This window comes from Antechinus flavipes, chromosome 4 (assembly GCF_016432865.1).
Source record: "Antechinus flavipes isolate AdamAnt ecotype Samford, QLD, Australia chromosome 4, AdamAnt_v2, whole genome shotgun sequence".
Taxonomy (NCBI): Eukaryota; Metazoa; Chordata; class Mammalia; order Dasyuromorphia; family Dasyuridae; genus Antechinus; species Antechinus flavipes.
In genome coordinates, this window is record NC_067401.1 from 88,234,277 (window position 1) to 88,255,369 (window position 21,093).

At 32.3% G+C, this 21,093-nt stretch overlaps 1 protein-coding gene across 5 annotated transcripts in view; it reads right to left on the reverse strand.

Annotated features, from left to right (window-relative positions):
* Positions 1–2,288: 2,288 nt before the first annotated feature.
* The window catches only part of WDR64 (WD repeat domain 64), a 165,728-nt gene continuing 146,923 nt past the window's right edge, over positions 2,289–21,093 (reverse strand). For all 5 annotated transcript variants that reach the window (XM_051993507.1, XM_051993510.1, XM_051993508.1 and 2 more), the window contains 6 exons: positions 20,034–20,143; positions 15,664–15,852; positions 13,262–13,367; positions 12,310–12,390; positions 7,113–7,226; positions 2,289–2,431 (listed from right to left, as the gene is read on the reverse strand). In XM_051993507.1, the coding sequence (XP_051849467.1) occupies positions 2,351–2,431; positions 7,113–7,226; positions 12,310–12,390; positions 13,262–13,367; positions 15,664–15,852; positions 20,034–20,143 (681 nt within the window). In that variant the 3' untranslated portion in view covers positions 2,289–2,350. The remainder of the gene's footprint in view (positions 2,432–7,112; positions 7,227–12,309; positions 12,391–13,261; positions 13,368–15,663; positions 15,853–20,033; positions 20,144–21,093) is intronic.

Genomic DNA, 21,093 nt, shown 5'->3' on the forward strand with positions numbered 1-21,093 from the left:
TGAAGGACCCTAGAAAGTCAGTTGAAGAAATTCTGCCTTTATCCTGAGGGCACTGGGTAGCCATGAAAAACTTTAATCAGTGGAATATCACGAACTCAACTAAGCTCACACTGAGAAGAGTCAATTTGATAGAGGGGAAAAAGCACCTAGATTTGAATATATTTGGAAAGCACTCTCCTCACAACAACCTCATAAGGAACAGTGACAGAATTCTTATATATAAACAAATCATATACCTATGAAAGAGAAAAAGAAACTTATCTTTAGAGATTTAATGACCTGAGTCAGATCATGTAGTCAATAAGCAACTGATCAGGGGGATCCTGAGAATTTTATTATTTAAACTCTCAAGTCCAGTGTGGGATGTACCATTATTATTCATAATCATTTTAGAGATGGGAGAGATTTCTCTGAATCTGGGACAAATCGTATTTGAAAAAGATTCCTCTCTACAACATGCTTCTGCTTGAAAACCTGTGAGATACTAGGGTATATAAAGATAAAGAAAACATGGTTCATGTTTTGATGCACATTATAATTTAGCAAGGAAGCTACAATTGGCACATTTTAATGCTAAACAGCTTGTGATAAACCTATACAAAGTACTATGAGAGATCTGAGCAGAGACTGAATCACTTAATACCTGACACATAGTTGGTGCTTAATAAACGATAATTAATTTATCATAGTCTCTTAATGCTTGTTGGCAAACTGATTTCCTCTTTTATAAAATGAGAACATTGGATTGGATGATCTTTAAGGTTCTTTAAAAAAATTGTATGTCCTGTGATTCTGTTTCTAGGCTGGCAGATTCATGAAGTTTTTATGAACATAACATTTGATTTAATTCTTACAATATGGCTAGGGTGTCAGTAGATGGAAATGGGAGGAAGGCCTTGCATTTCAGTATTAGGGGTGGTTGTGGTAAGAGCAAAGAAAAAGATGTGGGAATGGGCAAAAAAAAATCTACAGAGTAATCCAATTTGGCACTAGCATAAAGTAGATGAAGGGAAATATGTCTTAAAAGGCAGATTGAAGCCACATTATGGTGGGCTTTAAATAGTGGAATAAAGAGTTCAGAGTTTAGTTGTTTCTGAAGGAGTAGAGAGGGGTGAGATATAATCAGAGCTATACTTTAGCAATTTTTAAAAAATTTAAATTTATCATATACTTGAAAAACATTCTGGCATAGTAGATAGTGAGAATGCCTGGGAGTTTAAAAGCCCCACAGTTAAGCCCTTCCTCTGACACACACTGACCATGATAAAGAGGGAAAGTTACTTGATTTCTCAATGCCCAAGTAAACTCTCCTAAGATTTTGCAGAGCAGGGGTCAATCTGTATTGGCATAGGGTAGGGCTTCTTAAACTGTTTTCATTTGAAACTCCTTTTTGCTCGGGAAATTTTTATGTGACCCTGGATATATAAGTGTATAGTTATTCAAAATAGATTTACAAATCAAACAATTATTGATAATAAATTATAAAGAAATTTATTTTAAAATAATTTTTGATATAAATAATTTTACCATTTATTAAAGACAAAAGCAAATTTGCATACTAATAACATGGATGTTCTTTTCTATTTTTCCATAATTAAATCCTGGCAGAATATTTGATACATTTTACTATTGCCAAATTTTTTTGTAACCTCCACATTCATTAATAGGAACCCCATATGGATTTGCCACCCATAGTTTAAAAGACCTTTGGTACAAGGAATAGGTCAATCCTCTCTCTTTCCTGCCCCCCCCCAAAAAAAAAACCCTAAAACATTCTTAACCTTTCATTTCAATTCAGTTTATAACTATTAATTATCTCCTATGTAAGGAATATTGAACAAAGGAATGAGGATTTTAAAAAAAGTAAAAGCGTCTAGTAGACCTTAAGACTGTTAAGTTGTTATAATTATTTGTAAATGGTAGGTTATCATCTTAAGGTCCATAGTTGAAAATATATTTATTAATATTTTCCCTCATTTGTAAAACTAAATGATGAAAATTTATAAACTAAATTAGTAAAACTAAATATCTTCCCTTTTGGTGAATTTTACCTATTCACTGAAATCTTTTTGTACTGCAAAGAAAAAAATCAGATTATTTAAATAGGCTTCAATGTGTATAAGATATTGAGGGTGATTGATTTGTGTTTGCTTGATATTCTGAGCATTTTAGTGAAAACATTAAAAGTCCCCAGAGAATTTTCTTTATGTCAGCCTAAATGATGGGTGGGAAGACACTCATAGGACTATTTACTCATTATGTTGAAATAAAGACTGTCCACTAACATGTTGACCAGATCTTAAGGTTTTATTTAAAGACTGGGTAGCAGCAACTTTTAATTTTTTTCTTCCTACTTCTGAATGGCTGGGAAGAATGCAGAAATCAGATTAACCCCTGGGGCTAAACTTCTTCTCAGACTTCTCCTTCGACCCTGTGAGAAAAAGAATATCTTGGTTACTATCTAAAATTGTAAAGGTAAATATTGGGAATGTTGGACACCATTTTGAACTTTGTATTCACAAATTACATTTTCTCTTGGAAAGAAATAGACCTCCTTCTAACCTTTCATGTTTTCCTTGTAGAAAGCATTCTCTAAAGTAGGGATACACACACACACACACACACACACACACACACACACACACACGCACATGTATATATTCCTATTGAAAGTATTAACTGACAGAAGAAGGAATCTCAACCATATTGCAAGTATTTGGCTTTGAGGTTTTTTCTTTTTTTAAGAGAGAAAACCATATTAAAAGTTAAACTAGCCTGGCTTGAAAATTAAGAACAGAAATGAGTGTGTATAATATCTTGATTGGAAAAAGGAAATGTTGAAGCAATAAGAAAAAGGAAGGATGTAGAGGGAGAAGAGAAGGGGAGAAGGCAAGAAGAAAAGAAGGGAGAGGAAAGGAAGAAGAAGGAAGAGAAGGAGGATGGAGGAGAGGAGAAAGAAGAAAGGAGGAAGAGGGAGAAAGGGGAAGAGGGAAGAAGAGGAAGGAGGAGAAGGAAGAGGAGGGAGGATAGTGATGAAGAGGGAAAAGGATTAGAAAGTATTTAAAAACTCCTTTGATCAAAAACTCCTGGTTACTTCATTGTTCAGCAAGGGTCAGTTCTTATCACAATCTTTTGAAATGTTAATCAATCATAGCCCTTCAACTGCTTTACATAATTTAAAAAATTATTCTGAATGTTTTAGCAATAGCAGCTTTCCAGAAAGGAATTCCGCTCCCCCCTCAATTCTCTAGGTTCAATTACTTTGTAGGCTAAATGAAATAAATAGAAGAAGTGGGGGTTCCTTACTCTTACTTAAACATTAATTCTTATCCTAATTAGGGCTTTTGGTATCTCTAATATTTTGAAATTACCTCCATTCCCCAAAGAGAAAGTTTATGTTTCCCTTTAATATCCAAATCACTAAGTAAAACTGGGTTGATATGATGCAGAGTCAAATTCTAGTTCTTATTTTCTCATTCAGTTTGTGCAACCATGAGCAGGCATTAGAAAAATGATTAATTTCACCTTTCTAGGTCTCATCTTATTCATCTGTAAAGCAAAGATATTGGATAAGATGGCCTGTGGGATCCTTTTCTGTTCTATGACATATGATGTGATTATTACCCAGAATTTGTTAGTAATTTCTTTGGACTTTCTAAATATTTCTTTTTTAGTGAATCTTCAGTACTTTCTCAGTTTATTTTTCAATGAGGAAACAAGGTTAAAAGACTTACTCATGAATCATTGGCCAGGTAAAAATCATACCCTAAACCTATTGAAAACGTAACTAAAAGGTCTCCTCTTAGATGTTTTGGACAAAACAGATTAATATATTTCTATTATTCTATTCCTTACATTCAACATTTGTCATTTATATTATTTTACTCAATCAACATTTATTAAGTGTCTATTGTGTGTCAGGCACAGAAAAATAGTAAAGTTGACTTTCCTTCATTCTATTTGAAGTTACAAATTTGATTGGCATCTTAAGAGTTAATTTTCAGCAGCCAAAATTGCTCATGCATTTAAGTTTGGAAAGGACCATAGTGATCATGTAGTTCCACTTCCTCATTTTATGAATGAGGCCTAATGTTGTTAAGTAACGTACTCATACACAAAGATTGAAATTATGCTACCCAAGAATTCATAAAGCACAGATATGTAAGTGGCAAAAGTGACTCCAAATTCAGCTTTATTTCTCTATATTGAATAATTTCTCAATTCATTACTTCTTCCTAAGTATCATATCTTTTGTCATCCTGTAAAACCAGATGAAATTGTACTACTATTTCATAATTTCTATTCTTGTTAGCATATGGAGACAGTCCTAGCATGTTCTTTCCTTGTATACAGAGTGATCTATCAGAATTATTAACTAGAATAAAAACAATTATTTCTAGAAAATCAAATGACATGCTGTTTTCTTTAATTCTGAACATGTTTCGCTATCCTACACATTCCAAGAAAATGGTTGTAAGAGTCAATTTTGACATATATGAGCTTGATTTATAGAACCATAGAATCTTAGAATTGATATAGACCTTGAAGATCACTTTATCTTATCTCTTCATTTTAAAGAGGCCCAGAGAAGAGAAATATCTTTTTCAAAGTTGCATGGCTAATTAATTGTATAGCATGGATATATGTAATTGTCATACTATATGATACATGATTAATTTTGGATATTAGACTTTTCCTCTTTATTTCTTCCTTGTTGTCAACATTTAAGTCAGAAAATGTAAATTATTTTTAATAATTGTCTAATCAAAACAAAAGTAGGAAAGCATATCTAGTGCCCTCAAATCACTCATACAATACATTAAGTAGAAGTAATTTTTATATTGAAAGGTATGAATGAAGCTGTCAGAAGGCTAGTACACTGGCTAGAAAACCACTGCCCCATCTAGTTTATCTAGTACTTTGCACTATTCTCTCAGATAATCAGGAATAGGTCATATTAAATTCATTAGGTTCTCTTCCACCATCATATGGTCTTTCCTCCACCCAAATTACTGTCAGTGAACATAGCTTATTTGAATTGCCTATGTAATCATTAATTCCATGACCCAAAATGAAAATATTACCATTTCTTTATAAAATAATATTTTTTGATTCAAAAGAGCTCTTATTGACTTAAAATTCAAATATTAATATAACTATGTAATAACAATTGTTTACATATTACCTTTGATGGCATACATAGCTATTAATATTTCTGTTGTACAAAACAAATTTTATTTAATGTTACCATTGCCGAAGTATATTCTAACATCATCTGCATTATCTTTTCATGTAATAGGAACAATGAATTATGGAATTGGATGGGGCCTTACCTACCTATCAGAAATATAGAACTGCAATAGGACTAAATGATTGTTTAATTGAGTCAATTCACTGAACATAAGGGAAAAGAGAAATGAAACACTTTGGCTAAGGATATTTTAAATTAGATGTTTGGAGATTAGAACTTAAGTTTGTTGACTTCTCTAATGTTGTCTTTTCCACTATAACATCCTGCCTCATTAATGCCTATCCATCTAGACAGAAGAGGGAGGGAGTTTAAGATTTTAAGAGGCTAAGTAACTTGTCTAAGATCACAATCTAATGAAATCAACTTTTGCCCCACCCTCCTCTCCAAATGTTATTCTTTTCATATTTTCAGTTTGATGTCATGGAAAGAAGGACTACAAAAATCATTGCTGACATATCTTCTCTCTCTAATAACTTTTGCTATAACAGATTAGCTTAAAACATACTAGGTAGAAGGCATCAAGTTGGGTTAAAAGTCCTTACAAATTGATTAATAGTGGGTACCAGCAGAGTACTTAAGAGCTTAGAGGAACCATGGTAATTATTTAATCAAATAATTTCTCCCCTGCATTCTTCAGGTAAGGAAACTGAGTTTTAGAGAGATGTAGTTATTTTCCATAGGTCACATAAGTTATAAGTAGTAGGTCCAATATCTTAGTGCAGGTCTATTGAATCTAAATGTGATGTTCTCTCCATTATAAAATTAGTAAAAACTCTAACTTTGCACATAGATTGAAATATATATGTAATATATACTTTTATACTGAATGTATATATATAAAATAAAATCTCTCCCAGATAACATATGGAATTACCTGTTTTCTAAACAAGTAAACTATGAGATAGAAAGCCATAGTAGACACAGCTTTATTATTTTAATAAAATAATTATTTGTTTTCACTTTATCTTTGCCTCTCTGGCTCCCAATTTCTATTTCATTGGCTTAAACACACATTCAGTATAAAAGTTTGTAAGATAAAACAGATGGACTGAATATTTCAGGTACAATATGTTCTGGATAAAAAGGAAAAGTAGAAAGGATTTCAAATCAGAATAGGGAGTTCTATTTAGCACTATGATCTCACATCTATTAAACTGTGCATGTTTTTTGTCCCAGTAATATTAGTATTGGGTCTATACCCCAAAGCTATTAGAGAAAGAAAAAAGTACCATACATAGAAAAATATTTGATAGTTCATTTTGTGGTGGCCAATAATTAGAAAATGGGAAATAGCTTAACAAGTTATGGCATATGTGGCACATATAACATATATAATGGAATACTTTTATGCAATAAGTTGATGAAGGAGATGGTTTTAGAAAAAACCTGGGAAAACATGTCTGAACTGATGCAAAATGAAATGAACAGAACTAGGAGAACACTTAGTACAATAATAGCAATACAATAATAGTAATAATAATAAAAACAACCTTGAAAGATTCGGAATTCCAATTAGCACAATGGAACCAACTAGAAAAGATTCATGATGAGATTTACTATAAAGTTACAGATAGAGAGGTGATAAACTTTAAGACTGCAGTGCACACACACACACACACACACACACACACACACCCCTACACACACATTATGATTTATGTGGGAATTTGTTTTGCTTAACTATATGTGGGTATATATGTATGTGTGTAATAGGTTTCTTTTTTCCTATTTCTTTAATGGGTAGGGAAGGTAGAGATGGAAGGAAGAAATTAAAACTGAAAATAAAATAAGATTGTATTTTTAAAAATATATGTTAAGAGTTAACAAAAACACATCAAAGAATTCCTAGTACAAAGCTTACTTGTGTATGTTGTACACGGCCTCCCTTCTTTTTTCCTTGGAAATTTTCTGAAGACTCCTTATGAGCATCTGCACCAATGAGGGGAAGGAATCTCAGACTTGTAGGGCTTGGAACCTGGAAAATAAAAAGGGATAGTTAATATGAAACTAAATTTTCTGACTAGTGCTCATGACTCTTCCTTGATTTACACAATCTTTTCTCCTTTTATTTCTAGTGCTATCCACTTTAGCATCTCCCATGGTATACTGTATTTGCTTTTTTCCTCTGGATTATGTAACTGTATTATCCTTTTGCATTTTCATATTGCAAATAAAAAGGAAAGCTCTCCTAGTCCCAGGGAGCTGTCCATGGTGTCATTCCTTTTTGTGGGATCTTTTCAAAAGTTTATCAGGCAGTCTTTGGATCTAGACATCTCCTAGTGGCCATTTGCACCACATCCTCCTTAACCACTTAGAATTATTTGTCCTCTATTATGATTACTTAGGGATGATTTTGGCCTTATTATCCTCTTAGACTTTATGTTTTATCTTAGAGTAATATTCCTCTCCTCTTATTTTCATAAAGTGTCTATGCATTAGAACTTGTAAAGAATTGTCATGGTCCATCAACTGACATTACATGTTCAGGACACTATGGGTCTTTGGGCTGTTTTTATCCATACCATCCACTTGTCTTTTAATCTTCTGATTAAACTAGTTAAACTGGTAAAGCCTGGACAAAGATGAAATGTGTTAAACCAGTCATAAATACTGATTGCTGGAAAAGTTCTGTATTCAAGGTACACGCTAATTTTTATTACCAGAGCATGGCTGTCTCCAGTGGTAACTTAGATGGCTGAATAAATTCTTTAGATATGTTAATAATTTATGAAAAGCCTTTGATTTTTATCTATTTGACAATTTTATAAGCTTTCTGATGTTTAGAAACATATGATTATGAAATTGATGGCATTGGCATGAACTTAATATGCTGACAAAATCTTTATTAAACAAGTGTTTTTCTTGAAGTAGTAAAGAAACATCTTCTACCAAGAGAGACTACCAAGAGAAACCTACAATTACAACTTAGAATTTCCTGGGGTGATAAGTTAAATGACTTGTCCAGGGTCATAGCACCAGAATGTATCATAAATGAGACTTGAAACCAGGTCTTATTGAATCCAAGGCTATCTCTTCACTCCATTTACTTTAAGTGCATCTTAGTGACTTGCTTTAGCACTGAGAAAATTATCAAAATATAGTATTTGTTAGGTACTGTGGGTTCAATTGTTGGTAGATTCCTCTGACAGGTTTTGCCATGTAAGCTTGAATTGCTAGGTTCTCTAGGAAATTTATGGATTATTAAGGCAAATGAACTTTAGAGCACAGTCTGAGTGGTGACTTTAGCTAGGGACATTTTCCCACTAGAACAAAGCAAGATTTATAGTTATCTGAAAGTCCGATAAATCAGCATCTTAAATCTGGGGGTTCTGAGAATTGTGGAGCTTCAGTGGAAATTCAAGTTTGTGTCTTCTCATCGTGAATGGAATAGAAAGTAATATACCTTCTTCTCATTGGTATATGGCATTTTTACAAAAATTGACCATATATTAAGTCCATAAATGCTTTATGATTAAATGCAAAAAAGCATAAAAATTAAATCCATCCTTTTCAGATCACAATGTAATTAAATTTTATAAAGAACCATGGAAACATGGATTACAAATTAATTAGAGACTAAATAAACTAAACTTAAACAAAAAGTGGGTTAAAGAACAAGTTACAGAAGTTATAACTAATTTATCAGAGAGAATGATAATAATGATACAATATATCAAAACTTATGGGATGCAGCAAGAGCATTTATCAGAAAAAATGTACATCTCTAACTGCTTATATTGAAATGGAGAAAGCAGATCAATAAATTGGATATATAATTAAAAACTAGAAAAAGAACAAATTAAAAATCCCCAATTAAACACAAAATTATAAATGTTGAATATTAAAGGTGAGATAAATAAAACTGAATGCAAGAAAACCATTGAATTAATAAATAAAACTAGGACTTGCTTCTGTGAAAAATAAAATAAACTATTAATATGATTTTTAAAAGAGAAGAAAACTAAATCATTAGTATCAAAAATGAAAAAGTTGTTATAAAGCAGCAGCAGTTACTAAAACCATCTGGTATTGGTTAAGAAATAGACTAGTTGATCAATGGAATAGGTTAGGTTCAAAGGACAAACAGCCAATAACTTTAATAATATAGTGTTTAACAAACCCAAAGATCCCAGTTTTTGGGATAAGAACACATTATTTGACAAAAATTGCTGGGAAAATTGGAAATTAATATGGCAGAAACTAGGGATTGACCCACACTTAACACCGTACACCAAGAAAAGGTCAAAATGGGTTCATGACCTAGGCATAAAGAGTGAGATTATAAATAAATTGGAAGAGCATAGGATAGTTTACCTCTCAGACCTGTGGAAGAGGGAGGAATTTATGACCAAAGAAGAACTAGAGATCACTATTGACCACAAAACAGAAAATTTTATTTTATCAAATTGAAAAGTTTTTGTACAAACAAAAAAAATGCAGACAAGATTAGAAGGGAAACCATAAATTGGGAAAACATTTTTACAATCAAAGGTTCTGATAAAGGCCTCATTTCCAAAATATATAGAGAATTGACTCTAATTTATAAGAAATCAAACCATTCTCCAATTGACAAATGGTCAAAGGATATGAACAGACAATTCTCAGATGAAGAAATTGAAACTATTTATAGACATATGAAAATATGCTCCAAATCATTATTAATCAGAGAAATGCAAATTAAGACAAATCTGAGATTCCACTATACACCTGTCAGATTGGCTAGAATGACAGGGAAAGATAATGTGGAATGCTGGAGGGGATGTGGGAAAACTGGGACACTGATGCAATGGACACATCCAGCCATTCTGGAGAGCAATTTGGAACTATGCTCAAAAAGTTATCAAACTATGCATACACTTTGATCCAGCAGTGTTTCTACTGGGCTTATACCCCAAAGAGATACTAAAGGGAAAGGGACCTGTATGTGTCAAAATGTTTATGCAGCCCTGTTTGTAGTGGCTAGACGCTGGAAAATGAATGGATGCCCATCAATTGGAGAATGGTTGAGTAAATTGTGGTATATGAACGTTATAGAATGTTATTATTCTGTAAGGAATGACCAGCAGGATGAACACAGAGAGGACTGGTGAGACTTACATGAACTGATGCTAAGTGAAATGAACAGAACCAGGAGATCATTATATACCTCAACAACGATACTGTTTGAGGATGTATTCTGATGGAAGTGGATCTCTTCGATAAAGAGAGCTAATTCAGTTTCAATTGATCAAGGATGGACAGAAGCAGCTACACCCAAAGAAAGAACACTGGGAAATGAATATAAACTGCTTGCATTTTTGTTTTTCTTCTCGGGTTATTTTTACTTTCTGAATCCAATTCTCCTTGTGCAATAAGAGAACTGTTTGGTTCTGCACACATATATTGTATCTAGGATATACTGTAACCTATTTAACATGTAAAGGACTGCTTGCCATCTGGGGGAGGGGGTGGAAGAAGGGAGGGGAAAAATCGGAACAGAAGTGAGTGCAAGGGATAATGCTATTAAAAATTACCCTGGCATGGTTCTGTCAATAAAAAGTTATTTTAAAAAAATGAAAAAGTTGAATACACTATGAATGAGGATCAAATTAAAGTAATTATGAGGAGCAGTTTTGCCCAATTATATACAATTTAAGTGAAATTAAGATTACTTAGAAAAGTATAAAGTACCAAAATTAACAGAAGAGGAAATTAAAATATCTAAGCAAACCTATTTTAGAAAAACAAATTGAACAGGCCATGAATGAGGTTCTTAAGGGGGTAAAAAAAAACAAAACTTATTAGGACCAGATAGATTTACAAATGAATTCTGCCAAACATTTAAAGATCAACTAGGACAAACAAACTGTATCCCCCTTGATCCAGGAATACCACTACTAGGTCTGTATCCAAAAGAGACCATAAAAAGGGGAAAAGTATCTACATGTACAAAAATATTAGTAGTAACCCTTTTCATAATAACAAAATATTGGAAATTGAGGTAATGCCCTTCAATTGTGAAATGATTGAACAAGTTGTGGGATATGAATGTAATAGAATATTATTGTGCAATAGAAATGATGAATAGGTGATAAGAAATGACATAAAAAAACCTAGAAAAACATGCAGGAACTGAACTGATACAAAGTGAAATGAGCAGTATCAGGAAAATATTGTATACAGTATCAACATCATTGTGTGATGATCAACTATGAAAGACCCAGTATTTCTCAGTAACACAATGTTCAAAGACAAGTACAAAGGACTCATGAAGGAAAATGCTATTCACATCCAGATAAAAAATGGATGGACTTTGAATGTAGATGCTTTTTTCAATTACTTTATTCTTTTTATTTTTTTCCTTTTGATCTATTTCTTCTTTCATAACTGTGACTAATATGGACATATGTCTTACATAATAACACATGCATAAATTGTGAGGTTTGAATTCAGATCTAAGTATATTATTTTTCATTTTATTTCTTGTGTTTCTTTCTTTATTGGTTTGTATTCTTTTATAACATGACTAATATGAAAATGTTTTGCCTGATCAAAAATAGCGACATCAAATTGCTTACCATCTTAGGGAGGGGAAGTGGAAGAGGGGGAGGAAGAGAATTTAGAAGAAAATATTTTTAAGAAATGAATGTTAAAAATTGTTTTTACATATAAGTAAGAAAATATTTAAAAAGAAAAGAGAGGAGTGACAGAGAGACAAAGAAAGATACACATACAGAGAGAGTGCTTGAAAAGAAAATAGATTAGGGAAGTCTTTTTTTTTATAAAGTACTTGAAAATGTTTATAGGCAGAATGGAAGGATTGGTAAAAAGAGAGAGTAACATAATCTAGGATTAAATTATTTTGAAATGTTTCATATGAATTAATTTTATTTCTCTAAATAAATTGTAAGCTCACAGAACATAGGAATGTCTTACATTTATTTTGTATTATCAATAGCACTCAGCTGAGTGGGCATGGATTCAATAAACATATATTTATTGATTATTGGAAGTGTTTCTCTTTAAAATCATGGGAGAATTTTACTTTACTATGTTTAAAAAAAGTATCTTGAATTTACCCTGTATATATGTAGAGCACCAAATATAACCCCAGCTTCTTTGTTTCCTGTCTGGGAACGTTCCAAAACAGTTCTTCTAATCTGTAAAAGAAAAGAGTGATTGAACATGTATGTGTTCCATGCAAAGCTATCATTTAGTTAATAGCTGTCATTGATGATAACTATAATAGTAGGTCCTAATATGAATAGTGTTAAGCAAGTATAAACAATATATAAAAGGAAATGATTACACAAATAGCAAAATTCCAGAGAGGGGAAAATGACCCCTTATGAATGCTAGTGAAATCCAAATTAGAGGGATTCACCTTAACTTTAACAACTAAACTCTTCTACTCTGATTGCCATATTGAAGAAGTTATAGAATCAAAATTTAGAGCAGAAAGAAACCCCAGAGTCCATTTAATCCCAAACCTTCATTTTCTAGATGAGGAAAGTGAGGTCTAAATAAATTAAGTGATTTGCCCAAGTTCCCACAGATAGTGCACAGATAGTGTCAGAAATAGTATTTGTACCCAAGTCCTTTAAATTCAGAGCTAGTTCTCTTTCAAACTTTGTCCAATTAAGACCAGAGCACTCAGTAAGTCTCTATTCTTACGAAAACTGGTTAAATCATTTAATCTCAATTATATGACACTTCTTTCCTCCTTTTTAATAAGAGACAATGTAAGGAGTATAAATAGTGGTTAAAAATTTATTGATTGTACTACACATAAAAATAGCTAATGAAGTTTGTGTCAACTGTTGGCCGAATGCCTAATGTTACTTGAAGTTACAGGAGATGTTAGAAGTTAAAACAGACTGGATAACATACACCTTTCTCTTTTTACTTTGTCACACAAAAAGGATGAATTTGTGCCTGAGAAAAAAACAGTCTTCTGGGGCTTGTTTTTCTCTTAACCTATGTATACCTCTAGCAAAGCAAAAATGAAGGCGTAGAAAAGAGGAAAATTACCTTTGGAGAAGAAAGTGTTTTGAAAAACTTAAATTCTTGATTAACATCAAAGGGTTTTGGAGTTGGCCGTCTGAATAATAAGGAGAATGAACTCATTTTCCTCCATCTGCATAAAAATATAAAGAAAGACATAAGTTTTAGCAGTTCATTTTATTAAAGCACATCTCAGCAATAAAATAAAGTACACCTTATATACCCATTCTTGCATCACAAGTTTCCTAACTTACTCTCAACAAAATATTTTTAGGAAACTATTGCTGACTACACTCCATATTCCATTCAACTTCATAAATCATAGAATCTTAGATTTGGAAAGAATCTCTGTGATCATTCAGTCTCTCTCCTTCCTAATACAAAAATCCCTTAAACAGTCCTATTTTCTCTTCCTCATTGCAAGTAAACCACAAGTAGTCTCCTTTTTAAAAGTACAAAACATACCCACTGTGCCACACAAAAGTCATGGTTCTTATGATTACCAGTGCCACTAGCCAAAGAAAACAACATGGTTTCTATAACTGATTTGCATTTATTAGCATACAGTAGGTAATAATTCATGGTAGATTTGGGAAAACCATTGACTGTGGACTATGGCTGACTTTTTACTTTTATCTGGCTCATGGAAACTTTTCTAAAATGAAGTTTCTGGTAATTTTTTCTTTCCATATAATCTTCCATATAATTATAATATAATTTTTAAAATAGCCAACAGACAGAATGTTTTTCCATGAAAAAAAAAAGACTCTTCCCCCCCCACCCCCAGTGGGCTAGTCACTATATAATATTAATAACAACAAATGAAATAACAGCATCCTGCCAGGTGAAAGAAAACACCCAAGATCCTTAATACAATTACTCAGTTTTAGGAAATCAACAAAATACAGATCCTTTTTAAAGAAAAAAAAAACAATTAAAAATTTAAAAGATGGCTGGGTTAACACAGGAAATCTACTTTATCAGTGACAGTGTGATGCAATGCGGGGGGGGGGGGGGCGTAGGGGGCGGGGGGAAGAAAAGCACTAAATTTGGCATTGAATTTAAATACCATCTCTGATATTTTGGACAAGTTACTTCACTTTTGCAGATAACAGTTTTCTCATCTATAGAATTAGGGAATTTGGACAATTGGTTTTTAAGGTCATTTCCCTATTAAAATTGAGATGATCTTATGAAATATCTAGAAAAGGCTTAATGTAGATGATAAAGATGTGTAGGATTTGGCTAGGTGAAAGGAAGATGGAAAAATATTCTAGGGATAGGAGTGGTACCTATCCAAGGTAAGGATATGAAGGGGAGAATAAGCATAGATTACTTAAGCAAGAGTGGGGAGATTGATCTATATGGAATGGAAAGTCTAAGATGGGAGAATATTGAGAGAAAAAGTCAAAAATTAAATAGATTAGATCCAGAGTATGAAGGCCAGACATATAAACAGCAATTGTAATAACTGGAAAAAATGAATAAAATATAATAATACAAGAATTAATAAAGATAAATTAGGTGGAAGAGAAAATCCTGGGATTTCACCTTATAAAGAAAAAATTCTCAGGACACAAGCCCTGTAGGAGATACCAAAATATTTCTAAGGAGGCTACTACCTGGGGTGGGAGCAATATATAGTATGATTGTACAGGGGAGGAGCTTATTTGGACGTAGATATCTGTTAGTTTTCTCTTATATCTAATTATTGTTACCAATAGGTTCTAAATTCAGTTCTTTCAATTGCCAAAAGATGCATATGTGACTAAAATGTAAATATAATAAATATCCAAATGCATAATCTTTAAAAATCATTCTTAAAATGATTTTGCATCTTTTCAACTTATGTTTCCTGAGACAAAACCCAAATCACTCCTTACATTAGTTACAGCTCTGGGAGAATCAAAGTTTAAGTGTTATCCTAAAGGCATCAGGAAGACAGCAACAATTTTTAAACAACAGAGTGAAATGATTGAATATTAAGGATATTAACATGGTGATAGTATATAGAATGAAATGAAGGGATGACATAAAGGTCAATTTGAAAGCTATTGAAATGCTTTTGATATAATATATTAAGTTTTTTAAAAAAGAAATGGGGTATGTGTGTGTATATATGTTCAATACCATATATCAAAGAGAGGATCTTCTAAAAAATAAAACAAACCCTTAGAAACTGGTTCATTAAGTTGGGTTTTAGTTATACAGATCTCTTGGTGGATTTTCACCCTCCCCCCAAAAAAGATAAATATACTCCCACTATATAGTAGTATCAACATAGAACCACACATGGTACATGGTATATATTATATATTACACATAGATAATTTTACAATTTAACATAACTTCCATTATTTTGTTTAAAAATATAGTTTGTAATCTCCCACTCTCACAATTGTCCCTCAAAATAAAAATTGTTATCTCACTTGTTACGATCAAATATGAGAGGATATTCATATTTCTGTTTCTTTTCCGTGTATTTGCTCTCTTCTCTTACTTCTACAGGGCGTTCAGTAACATCACAAGGCAAGATGAAATCAGATACTTGATTCAGTTCAAATTTTCTGCGCTGTCCAAAGTAGCCACAGTAATGTCCATTACGAGCATGCCAAACTCTAGAAGAGGTAAAGAGAAAATTTTATACTTAAAATTAAGCGACAGACTGCTTTTGAAACCATTTTTGTACTTTTTTATGGGTCCTTCAGTTTTTTTCAAGTTCTTTTATCTCTTTGATATCTAATTCTTATCCCATGCCATTCCATAAGACTATTCATGTAGGATATAATATTTTTGAACAAAATTTGAGGACTATGCAATATTAGTAATTTATTTAGCAAAGGAGGTACCTAAGGGAAAGAATACAAAGGTGATTTTTCCACAAATAATGTGCATAACCAAGCAGGAGTGACTAGGAACCAAGATTATTGATAGAATTAAACCATAAAATAAAACTTATTTTATTTTACTTTTTTTTTACATTATTTTAATGTTACTTTTAAGTATTGGCACTAAGAAAAAGATTTTTAAAACTATATTCTCACTTGATCCGAAGATCCAAGGATATCTTTGAAAAAATATTGTTTAGGGCCTCACCTTATTAACGTATAGGTACTTTAGAGCACTGGGGCTACAGAGACAAAATGAATCAGTCCCTTCCCTTTAACAGTTTACATTCTACCTTATAATTATACTTATTTTCAGTTATGGTCTCTGGGGAAAAAAGATGACAATAATGGATCATTTGCTATGGAATATCTTTTGACATCAATTTATCTATGGTTTTTCTTTTGCACAAGATAACTAAAAGGAGTCCTTAGTATATGTATTTACCTCTAAGTAATGAGGCTTGAACAAATGACATTTGGGCAAGTTTTCCTTCATTTTCCTATCTCACTTCAAAGTCACAAAGAAGAACAATGTGGATCCACCTATCATGGGCTCAGTTTGGGAGATCTTAGAATGAACATTTGACCAAAACTAGGGCATCTAGACTATGGCAAATTCTAACAACAGAAGAATGCAGATAATAATTCCACAATTAAACAGTGAGGATTAATACTAGCCTGTTCTGTCCTTGAGCATTATGAATTACAAAATCTAGATGATTTATCTTTACCTAATATGTCCCTAATATAGAGATAGAATTCCTGGTTTTTGATTCCTTGTCCTATCAACCACTAACCTTGTAAATTAGGATAATTTTAAACAAAATAGTGAAAGTTATGTTAAATTATAAAATTATATGTGATATATGACATGTGTGCCACGTATCAGATTATGTTGATACTGCAAATGTATATGACATGGCAATATCATATATAGTGCTGTGTCATATTGTTGTAATGCAGAAATGAAATAATGCATGTAAAGCTATTATCATTTTAAAAGTCTAGAAACCACAATGGTATGAAAACCTGGATAATTTTAGAGATGAATATCAAAGCCTTTACTAAGTAACATCTAGTCTCTTAACTGCTGCTGTTTTTAGTATATTCATAGTTCTTGAAAATTCTGAATTTTCCTCTTTGATTCTCTTGAGCCTTAATTTCCTGGACTTTAGCTGTACTAGTCTTTAGCCCCACTAAACATTTGCCTTTTGAGGCAAATAAGAACTAACTTCCTGGTTCTGATTCCAAACCTATCCTTTAGTCACACTTACTTCATTTATAAATGTCTATATATGTTTGTTTAATAAGATTTGAAAGTGAGGATATTTAGAAATAACAGTGAAAAATTATTACCTTTATTGTAAAAAGAAATGTTCCTGGCTTACTTATTCTCAGCAATGGAATGATCTAAGACAATCCTAAAAGACTAACATACATGCTATCTGATTCCAGAAAAAGAACTGATATTGTCTGAATACAGAATGAAACATACTATTTTTCATTTTCTTTCTTTCATTCTTCTTTTTGAGTCTCCTTGTACAAAATGACTAATTTGGAAAAGTTTTACATAATTGTACATGTATAAGCTATATCTGGTTACTTATCTTCTGAAGGAGGAGGAAGGGGAGAGGGATAAATTTGGAGCTCAAAACTTAAAAAAAATCTTAAAAATTTGTTTTAATGTGTTAAGCAGGGGAAAATGAAATATCACATATTTTAAAAATGAAAAGAAATGTGCCTAGGAAGGGAAGTTAGCAATCAGAATTAGTAGTTCTGAACTTAACAGGATAGGAAGCAGTGTTTCTAAAAGTGAGTGATAAAAATAATTAGCACCTTTGCTGAGAGGTAGCTGAAAATAGGGTGCACTACAGAATAGAGGGGCCAGAGTTGTGAATAACATTTTTTTTTGCATTCTGAACATCATTACTAGTCCACTAGCAATATCTCCTGTTGGACAGCACAACTGTTGGATCAATTGTGGAATTTTGTTCTCAAACAGCATGCCATTCAAGGACTTACACTTTTTTCTTGATTGGCTGGGGATACATCAGGCTGATCAGAAAAAAAATGACAAGGAAGTAACTGTGAGCACACAAACTGGTACAAAGAAAGGAGAATATACTGAGAGGCATTTTATTTTCAGTATTGAAATTCTGGTGAAATTAGTTGCAGTTTTTGGTATCAATTAAGAGAATCATAGAAAATATTAGAAATGCTCTTCACTTTACAAAAGAGAATATGAAATGAAATGACACATAGCTGATTTAGTACTCGAGACAGAACTAAATGAATCTGCTCTCTTGATTCCTAGTTCACTGCTTTGCCTGTTATGCTACAAAAGTTTATGAATTGATTGCTCTATACTTTCAAATTAAGTTCAAACTCTTTAATTTACTTCAAGTGTCTTTAACTTTTGTTTCTATTTTCTTCTGAGTTGGAGTTCTTAATCTTTTTTTTGTGTTGTGAAAGATTAAAGTGATAACAAGATTAAAGTATGGAAGATTACAAAGGAACTCAACAATATTGAGAAACAGCTGTCTCAGGTTTAGAACCCTTGCCAGACTAACAGGATTTTTTTTTGATGAATTTTTGACATGCTCATGAATGTAATTATTTCAGAGATATTATAATATCCACATATGTATGTAAATACATACATACATGTTATATATGTATTTATGTCTGTCTGCCTCTATCTTTATCTCTGATACTACATAGATTGCTTTTTAGATAGATGAAAAATAGGTAGACAGATAGATAGATGATAGATATTATGAAGTATGCAATGTGGCAGGGTTTGGGGAGTAGTAGCTGCCCCATTAGCATCTTCCTGTGGCTTATTCCAATGGACTTTAGTTCCTATCATGATGGGATAGTTACTCTGACTCCTTGAAGACTGTCAGAAAAGCACAAGCTCCGGCAAATCCTAATAGATTATAAAGATTTAAACATGAATTTAACAACAGAGTATCTCTCACTTAAAGACTAACAGAGTTAAATGTGGAAAGGCTCATTATTAAAAGGTTGGCAACCCAGTGTTGAATTATTTTTACCAGCCATAGAAACTCAAAAAGACCTTCTATTATGGTGCATAAGTAGTTATAATCTGATTTAATGCTCATATAAATGCCATGAAAACAGATCTTTGAAGTATCATCACTTGATCTATCATCAATGATAGAAAATTGCCTTCCAAATATATTTCATAATAATAAACATATATTTTTTCCTTTATTTCTTCCTTTCTTCCACATAATACTTTCTGAAGTATCTATCTTATGTATGTGTGTTTATATCTATGTGCACATGTGAATATATGTGTATTTGTGCTATATGGCATGGGTTATGTAGCATGGAGAGGCAATTTTATAACTCTTAAGTAAGCACTAACAAATAATATGTATATATGTATATACATATATACACACATACATATATGTGTATATTTATATGTATGTATGTGTATTTATGCCATATTTCATGGGGAAGCAATTTTCAAATTCTTAAGCACTAAAAAAAAAAATCAAATAAATAGCAACAAGGCTGCTAATCAGTTCTGGCTACAGCCTGTAATGTGTATCTTTTCTATGTATTTGTTCTTTTCCACAAATTATATTTTCATTGTATTCCTTAGATTTGACCCATTTTTTGAGTTACTTTGGGGAAACTTTTCTTATTCGTTTCATGTTGTAGAATCATTTAAGGCACTTAAGAGCTTAGTAAAGAATTCCAAACTTAATGCTATAGTCTCAAGACTCACATATACAATTTCTTTTTCAGGAGTAAAATTCTGAACAATTCAGGCCATGAGATTATGGGACCAATTCTTCCTTTACTTCTATCTACTTAATAATCAGGGAATTGTTCCATAAACCTTGTTTTGATGGAAAATGCAAGCATGCACTTACCTTATTGACCCATCAACAGAACAGGTCAATACCACTTGTTTATCCTCTACGTAGATGACATTGACAATTTTCAAAGCATGCCCACGCCATGCAATCTGCTGCTTAAATTTCTAAATAATGAAAACAATATTATTTGTTACAAAAATATGATAAATGATCAATAAATAGTTATGCATCATTATATGGTATTTAAGGCATTCAAGGCATTTTTCTCAAGCCACTCTGCATGGTAAGTAATATAATTATTAACATGCCCAATTTTATATTTAATGGACTAGGATTAAGTAATTTTCCCACCACTATATATCTGCTAAGAGTTTGATGCAGGATTTAATTCTTGGTCTCTTGATTAGGTACAAGAGTTTTGTTAACACTTTTGTTACTGTGCAAGTTTCTCAAGCACTTATTGTGTTAAAGGTTCTATAATTAGGAAGCAAATTCAGTTGCATAAATGTCAGTGTTTTGGCTAGAAAGAATAGGCAGATTTTAAGATCTAAAACACCTATGTGAGCACGACCTTGAAGGAAGAAACATAGGCTGACCTTCCTGAATGATGGAGTGAACCTTAAAATGGGCTAGTGAGGCTATTTTAGGAAAACCCTGTCAGACAGAGAATAATGAACCAGGACTGAGGAGAGACTTTCCAGGGAGAGTAGTCATAGAGACCTCTAGGATAGGGACAATAAGGCTACTCTGCAGAAAGAGTGCAGGATGATTTAAAATCTTGGGAGAAAAATGTGTATTGCCACATGGGAAAAACCTTGGTCAATTAAGGTTTTTCAAGATAGGGCTTAAGCCTGAGGAATAGAGTAGGTATGTCTGCCAAACTATTTCCAGATTGTAGTTACTTTAGGACAATTTCTATACTTTGTAAACCATTCAGTTTTCTACTTAATATTATATTGTGTCTTAGTTCCCTGATAAAGCTCTTTTTGAAAAATGTCTGTCTTGTCTTTTGGGAACTGGAGTTGATAACTCTAAAATCCAAATATGGAGTATTCTTGTGTGTCCCATTAATAGGACGTTCTAGAGCTTGATAACATATGAGTATTGGTACTAT